The sequence below is a fragment of the Alosa sapidissima genome, chromosome 24 (assembly GCF_018492685.1).
Source record: "Alosa sapidissima isolate fAloSap1 chromosome 24, fAloSap1.pri, whole genome shotgun sequence".
Classification (NCBI taxonomy): Eukaryota; Metazoa; Chordata; class Actinopteri; order Clupeiformes; family Clupeidae; genus Alosa; species Alosa sapidissima.
The window spans coordinates 16894445-16903264 of record NC_055980.1 but is presented as its reverse complement, the minus strand read 5'-3'; the positions used below and the strand labels follow the sequence as shown (position 1 = coordinate 16903264).

General features: G+C 43.1%; 1 protein-coding gene across 1 annotated transcript in view; it reads left to right on the top strand.

Annotated features, from left to right (window-relative positions):
• Positions 1 to 226: 226 nt before the first annotated feature.
• The window catches only part of LOC121700728 (protocadherin-15-like), a 24756-nt gene continuing 16162 nt past the window's right edge, over positions 227 to 8820 (top strand). Inside the window, exons 1-2 of the mRNA XM_042083930.1 lie at positions 227 to 274; positions 1143 to 1271. Coding sequence (XP_041939864.1) covers positions 227 to 274; positions 1143 to 1271 — 177 coding nt within the window. The remainder of the gene's footprint in view (positions 275 to 1142; positions 1272 to 8820) is intronic.

The window sequence follows — 8820 nt, the reverse complement described above, 5'->3', positions numbered from 1 at the left end:
GCCTCTGGGTCGCAGACTGAGTAGTTGATGAACTTCATGCGACGGTGGAATCCATCATCTCTCGCCGGACTCCACGGCGCGCGCCTGTCGGGCCAGTTCGGCCTTCGCTCGCCTCCACAGATTGTGTTTGCCCGGATCGGTCGCCTCTCACATGGCATCACATCGTATAGTGACCATTGTCCCTGCGTGTGTCTCTGAAAGAAGAGAAGGAACGGTGTCCCTGACGATGTCAGTCAGCTCTTGTGTGGCTTTCGCTGCGCTCCGTGCTGTTGCAGTGAGGCGGGTCAGACCTTGTGTCTGCGGACGTTATTGAGTTTTCATTTCATTCCTTCTGGTCGCTGTGATAAGGAGTCCGCCCCATGACTGTGTGTGTGTGTGTGCATTTAACAAAGGTCTAATTAAACTTTTCTCCCTGTTCTTCTTTTTAATGGGACAGATAGACAGAAACAGCCTGCAGGCCAGGGTTCAAATTTTGCTGCTGCTGTGTGTGTGTGTATAAGTATATAGTATAAGTATATATACTTTTTTGATCCCGTGAGGGAAATTTGGTCTCTGCATTTAACCCAATCGGTGAATTAGTGAAACACAAACAGCACACACAGTGAACACACAGTGAGGTGAAGCACACACTAATCCCGGCGCAGTGAGCTGCCTGGTTACAAGTCCAGAGTGCTAACCAGTGGGCCACGGCTGTGCGTGTGTGTGAATTTATGCGAGCAAATCCCCAATGTTGTTTTAAAATGCTAATTCACTGACAGCTGTGGAAATCTTTCATCAGGCTCCCATTCAAGTCTAGATAATGAATGCAAATATGTTATCAATTTTACAAGATCTATGCAAATGAACCGGAGCGCACATCTACAGGCAGGATGGAAGGAGGGGGGGTTGATTTGTTTATGAAAAGCAGATATCACTGTTGGCCCCTGTCAACAGACCCTAGATTAATACAAATCAAGGATTTATTCAGCAAAACATTTGCATGGCTTTCAAAAAAAAAACAAAAAAAAACCCAGAGGGAAGCAATGCACGTTGGAGCGCTCGTCAATAGCAAGGAGATAATTGCTCTCTTTGGTGTGAGCGTTGCTTTGGAGACGGGCATCTAAACATGTGTGTTTTTGTTGTGCTGTTTGTTTGATTTGCAGACCTCCACGACAACCGTCAACATCCTGGTCACCGACGTCAATGACAATGATCCCATCTTCGATCGCTCGTTCCCCAGGAACCTCTCGGTCCTTGAGGAGGAGGCCAACGCCTTCGTAGGCCAAGTGAAGGTCAGTCATGTTTGCCACAGACACAGAAACAGTAGCACATGGCCACATATTCAAAGCAAACACACACACAACAACCATCAGACAAATATGCAAATGCATACACACATCAATCACAGTTGCCCACACACTAGAACGATCCTCAACCTCACACAAGAGGACATTCATGCACCATGCAAACTTGCCCTTTCTTTCTTTCCTTACTTCTTTCTTCCTCTCTCCCTCTCTTTCTTTCTTCCTCTCTTTCTTTCTTTCTTTCTTTCTTTTTCTCTCTCCATCTCTTTCTTTCTTACATTCTATTCTCTCTTTACTTATTCCTCTCCCTCTTTTTCTTTTTTTCTTTCTTTCTCTCTCTATTTCCCCCCCCCCCCCTCTCTCTTTCTACTATGTTTAAGGTTTGGGTTCTCTCACACACACTCTCTGACTCATTTTTACACACACACACACACACACACACACACACACACACACACACACACACTCCTACACACACACTTGTGCACCCAGTCTCTTCCACTTTAGATCTTTTTCTCTCTCTCTCTCCCTCTCTATATCTCTCCCTCCCTCTCTCTCTCTCCCTCTCTCTCTCTCTCCCTCCCTCTCTCTCTCTCTCTCTCTCTCTCTCTCTGTATCTGCTTGTCTGGTTACCCTGAGGGACACTGAGCTCAGCTCAGTAATGAAACTGAAATGTATTTGGCCTTTGAACCTCAGTGCCGTGAGCTCTCCCAGTGAAGGTGGAGTGCACTCCCTGTGCTCGCTGTGTGCACTCTCTGGTGCAGGCCACAGCCCCCACACACACACAGCCAGCCAGCCAGCCAGCCAGCCATCTTTGCACACTGCTGTAGGTAGCAATGGAAGGAGTCTTTTTGTGGGAATCAAACTGCAGACAGTAACACATGTTGGACTGGCTGGCTGTGTCACATTTTTATGAGCAAGTTATGCCATCCTAGCCTGATAATACCAGACTCTCTGACTTTGCAGAACTGTAGGAAAATTAAATTGAGCGGAAGTATGTAGACAGACGGAGCCAGGCTAATGCCATCCTATGTTTTACGTGAAAAGCTGTCAGAGATTGCAAACAATACAGTCATTGTGTGCTGTTTTTGTTCTTGCTGATTCAGGAGAGGATATGGCTTCTACTGAGATCGTTCGTTCTAATGAGGGATAAGTCAAATGACTTGTCACCCTTCAAGGTTTGCAACAGATCCCATTCACAAACTCGCTTGATCTACAGTATCTGCTCTCTTCTGTGGAGCAAAGAGAATTCACTAGCTCAGTCTACTCTCAATGATGCAGTACCAGCGGCTGAAGGACTATTGAGAGAGTCTCTGTTGAACTCCTGAGAATGGGGACTGACCAATTGTGAACATGTGTCAAGCCAGAAAGCTCTAAATGCTTTGATGCTTTCTCATGTCATAGTCATGCTGGATCAGAAAAGGGTCTCCCTGAGACTGCTACTTTAAAGCATAGAATCGTCTAAAATCTCTTGGTATGCTGAAGCATTAAGATTTACTAGCGCTTAGGGAGCCCAGCACAACCTTAGCTTTAGCTTTAGCACACTGCCAGCGGTACCCACATTGAGCACCGCAGCTCCTCTGGTCAGTCGCCGACCCCCCCTTCAACTCCCAGTGCCACTATCCACTGGAGCCGCGGCCATGGCAACCCAGGCTCTCCTTTCCACATGCAGGTGCCAATGGGATGCCATGCACATCTGCTGCAGCCCCCCCCTCCACCGTACACCCTCCACCTCCCCCACCTCTCCCCCCGAGGGCGCTGGGCCGGCGCGGACTGTTTATGATTTCCCAATTAAATAAATGTAATTTAAATCATTTGCCACCTTCAGGGAGGGCCTGTAATGACGGGCTTTGTTCGGCTCGGTTAGGCGGACGAGGAGGGGTAATTAGCGGGCTAAATTAATGCGGGCCGCCGCGCGGTGTCAGAGGAATAATCTGGGAGGCAGAGAGAGAGTGTGTGTGTTTGTGTGTGTGTGTGTGTGTGTGTGTGTGTGTCTGGTTGTGTGTTTGGTGAGGGCTTTGGGGCTTGTTTGACAATTGTTTCTATCTGCTAGCTGTGTGTTGGCAGGGGGGTGTGTTTGTTTATATGTGTATGTTTGACTGAGTTCCTCAATAGATGGAGTGCTTTTTCTGTTCATTCGCTGTGTGTGTGTGTGTGTGTGTGTGTGTGTGTGTGTCTGTGTGTCTGCACACTTTCACACATCTCTTTGTGTGAGCGTCTGAGATAGGGGGGTTTGATGTTTCGTTTATTGAGTAAACGTTCCTTCTATTTATCTGTTCTTTGCATAAGTGGCCTTCCTGGACAGAGACACTCACTCACTCCCAGGTGCGCACATAACTGGCATGTATTTGTGCGTCTAACTTCAGAGGCTTGTTTTCTATTTAAGCTCGTCCCGCCTTGTGTAATGATACCTTAATCCATGTAGAATACTAATGAAATAGCTTGAAAAGCTTCAAATTAGCCGCCTCTATAGCCAGGTGGTCATTTCGATAAAAGCAAAAGGCTTCAGGGTAACATGTTGAAAGAAAGACCCATCAGTGTTCTGACTGAGATCCAAATGCACCAGGGTTTAGTTGCCAGCACTGGCCTTTTGCTGGTGGTTGTTAATATAGGATCTCAACAGCCTATCACATTGCACCCTTCTATTGCGTGCACCTGAAGCAACATGTTGATTGACTTGAATTGAGAACAGCTCAGTCTGAGCCGATTTGCTTCCCATTTCCAGAGCCAGGGCTGAGTTTTTATATGCACACACACACACACACACACACACACACACACACACACACACACACACACACACACAGATACTAAGTTTTGACAGCAAAGGACTGCTTTTTTTTTTATTGCTTAAGGACTTTTTGAAGCAATTTGCTGACATGACAACAAAGTTTTTGGATTAGAATCGAGGATTGGACCTTTAACTGAGTCTTCTATCCAAAAGCCACTTTCAGCATGAATATGGAATATCCTATCCATCACACTGTATATATTACCAGTGATCTTAGCTCATAGCTTTTCATGTTGTTAAAGCACTTTGCTTTACCAGTTAAGCCACATACCTTCAATAATAGCCCTTTGCAGACCGCGCCAAACATTCCATTTTTTCATACTCGATGGCCTTATGGCACAAAAAGGCTTATTGTGTGGTTATGCTACATGACAGAGATATAATTTACCCACCATTATAATCAGGAGAAATAGCCCTTTCAAATGGTATAAAATATAATTAATAATTTTGAGGAGAACACACATATTATTTTAAAAATATCTTTAAAATTCAACCCCAAAAAACACAAAACGATCAGTTTGTCAAGATTAATCTCATTTTTCCCCCAATTTCTGTTGTAGATAGAGAAAAACTTAGAGTGTATGGGAGATTCACAATTTTGTCCTCTACTCAGTGATAAAAACAGAATCAATGTATCACCTTTTGTTCAAAAGTTATGATAAATTTATTAGACCTTTGCAGACGGCACGAAACATTCCGTTTTTTCATACTTGATGCCCTTGTGAGACAAAAAGGCTTATTGTGTGGCCATGCTACATGACAGAGATAAGATATACCCACCATTGTAATCAGGAGAACTAGCCCTTTAAAATGGTACACATCATAGTTAATAAGTTTGAGGGTAACACACATTGTTTTTAAACAATACCTTCAAAATTCAACATCAAAAAACACGAAAATATCAATTTGTCAAGATGAATCTTACTTTTCACCTAATGTCTATTGTAGATATAGTGTGTGAAAGATAGACAGTGTTGTGTTCTCCTCAGTGAAAAAAACAGAATCAATTTATCATCTTTGGTTCAGAAGTTATGATTAATTTACTCATAACTGCAAGTCGCAGTAACAAGTAGAATTTTTAAAGAGTAGGATGTTTTCCTTTCCTGGTTTGACATCTGACCAAAAATACACAGATATAATGGTCATGTAACAAATATAAGATGTTTTACCATAAAAACAAGATGCATAGCTAAATATAGCTCTATATATGTCTTACTGTACTCTGAGGAGGCAAAATCAATTGTGGGGAGGAAAGATAAAGGCTGAAATAAAGACTAGGCAGGTGGTAACTGCTTCTCCGTGTGCTTCATTCTACTATGAAAACAAGAATAAGAGACACTGGCACATGTGTTAGGTTTACGAAAGAGGAAATAAATCATTTTATTTAGATAAGTCTTTAACAATTTCATTAAATAATCAGGAACAACAACTTCAGGTAAATAACATAAACATATGTTTACAAACAAGCAGTAACTATTAGAACTACAAGAATGACAAGACAACAGTATAACAAAGATCAACAAAATACTTTAACATGATGAACAAAGCATCAATTCATATTATAGCATAACAAAGCATCAATTCACATTCACACATATAAACAATTAAAACATTAGAAGAAATTCAATACATTTAACAACCATACAGCATATATTTCGATACAATATACAATTATCGATATCATTTGCCCTACACATAAGGTGATACACTAACGCCGCATTCACACCAGATCTGTGGTGTGTGTGTTGTCACAGCTGTGGCGTGTGTGTGTGTGTGTGTGTCCATCTAAGCCTAGCAGACGATGAGTTGTAAATGCTACTGGAGTTGGTGTCCCTGTCTGTGTTAGAAGGATAGGCAAAGAGTATGCTTTCTACCTGACATGGGACTTGACCAAGCTCAAAATAAAGAAATTGTCAGATAAGAAAATTAGAAATTGAATTACAAATCTAAGCAAACTATTATCACTATAATCCCTGTCATTATTGTTATAAGCAACACTCTTATCACAACCAGAAATGTGCATAAGCCCAGTTGGGCGAACACACACACACACACACACACACACACACAAACATGCTTACCCATCTGAGGATGATGGGAGATTACTCTCCTCCTCTAGCACATCATTGTCTTCCTCTTCATCCAGAAACTACCCGTCCATGCCATCGTGCCATCGTGGTCCTTGGGGTCATGTTTGCCATCAGCAGTCGGCTGCTTTCACCTCAGTTGCACGTACTTCTCTCCCTCCATCTAAAATAACAAAAAAATCACAGGTCTGATAGTGAATAGGTTGTTTAGTTTTATTTTACATTACTTCCACATAATCTTAATCACCACCAACCATGACTCTTTTCACTAAAAGTATTTTTGTCACTAAAGGACTACAATATTGCTTGGAGAGGTAACATTAGTCTCAGAGCTTACTATAAGTGTTATTGCCTTGGCTAAACTATACATAGCATACCAGCTTACAAGCAAACATTGATTCATGAACATGAGTTAGGAGATATGACAGAAAACATCTAAACAGCGTATACATACACATACACACCGTACATAGGCTACTGCAGTTGCGTAAAGACAAAACACCCCCTTAGAAAATGATATGTCGACGAGTAGGCTTGGGTGTATGAGCTCCCATCATAGTTAGCCAACCAAAAACCTCATAATCGTAGCAGCCAACCTTACAGCCTAAAAGTTAAACAATACTAAGACACATTTCTAACAAACCTTCAGTCATGTATTGATGAAAACAGCAGTCAATGAATAAAATCCTTACGTTACACCATCGGTGATCAACACACTCACGTCGGTAACATAACATTAACGTTGTCATTCATGTCAGATGTTTCTATCTAAGTAAGCTAAGCAACTTGGCTACAAACAACTGTAAATTGTGCTATACATATTACGAAGGAATGAAAGGTTTATTTGACAATAAAATACCGATTAGGTGTACTTGACATAAAGTTGCCAGTCATGAAGCAGGGGAGTGAACTTTATCGCGGCTACGCGTCAAGGACATGTTGCAGCCTCTCCTGATGCTAACGTTATCTAACTTAGCTAGTTTTCTGTATCATCAGATGACAAGCAAGCAATCGTTCAAAATAGAACAAATCGTTAAAGTTTCAGTCCTAGTAGGTCTGTAATCTTGGTTGACATATAGTAACCCCCAAAAATGACTGAAAATAATGAGTTTACTAAAGATTACGGTGTGCTAAAATACAAGCTGTCATATCAGCTGAAGTGAACACACACACGCATTATGTTACGGCCATGCATACAAGGTGTAATTACCAGGAAAAATAACTTTTAAAAACGATTTTGAAGTAATAACATGGATAACAAGTAGTAATAACATAAAAAGACTTGTTTTTACCTCAGATGATCCAGTAGTTTCTCCTTTGGACGACGTGAAGATCAACGATGCATAGTGCTTCCTGCTGTTTTTCCTCTAGTGGAGGGAGACGTCAACTCTTGATTTTTCCTTCACGTAGTAAAAGTAATTCGCGCCACAAATCCCTTAACTAATCATATCGCCAGAAAGCCTATGATGTGACGTTTTTGAGGAAGTTTTCATTGATAAAATTGGTTGGGGTATGGCAGAGTTATTAGACTGAACGTCATCGGTACTGGGGTACCGAAATTAGAACGTGCGGTCTGCAAAGGGATAGGCAACTAGCCTATTATTCATAAACTTGAGGTGTAAGTCCTCTCAGTGATTCCAGACTCTGAATGAATGGCTGCTGTAATGAACAGGCATGTTTTTGGATCTGACAGTGATGGCGGTTGCTGTGATGTTGTATTTACTAATCGGAGACCGGGGTTGCCACACATTTGACTCAGGCTGCCAGATTGGCAGAGCACATGGCAGTGGGTGTTGTTGAGTGAAGCGAGTCCTCAGTGTCTGCTGCAGCTGTTTGCCCCCCCCCCCCCCCCCCCCCCGAATCTATCCCTCCATCCCTCCCTCCATGTATCACTACATCTATTCCTCCATCCCTCCATCCATCTCTCCATCCTCCTCTTCCTCCTGTTCCTGTTGCTGCCGCAGCCTCAGCCTGAGCCTGAGCGGCCGACACTCATTTACAACCTGTCCCACATCCGTGAGTGATGGATCCTGGAGGCGCTCCAGAGAATGCCATCCTGCAAAACAAGCACACACACACACGCACGCACGCACACACACACACACACACACACACACGCACACACACATACACACACGCACACACACACACACACGCACACACACACACACACGCGCACACACGCACATGCACACACACACACACACACACACACACACACACACACACACGCACATACACACACACACACACACACACACACACACACACGCACGCGCACACACACACACACACACACACACACACACACACACACACACACACACGCACACATACACACATGCATACACGCACACTACTCATACTGTAGACACACACACACACACCACACACACACACACACACACACACACACACACACAGACATGCACACACATCTGCACACTCTTTCACAGGCACATAGTGTATACTCATACACTCAGGAATAAAGACAGACACACAATCACAAGCAGATAGACACACATATAGAAAGACAGGCAGACAGATGTGACTACGTTCATGCACACACACACACACACACACACACACACACACACACACACACACACACATACACTGACACAGAGGCTCACTTACACATCCACTTACACACTCGTAC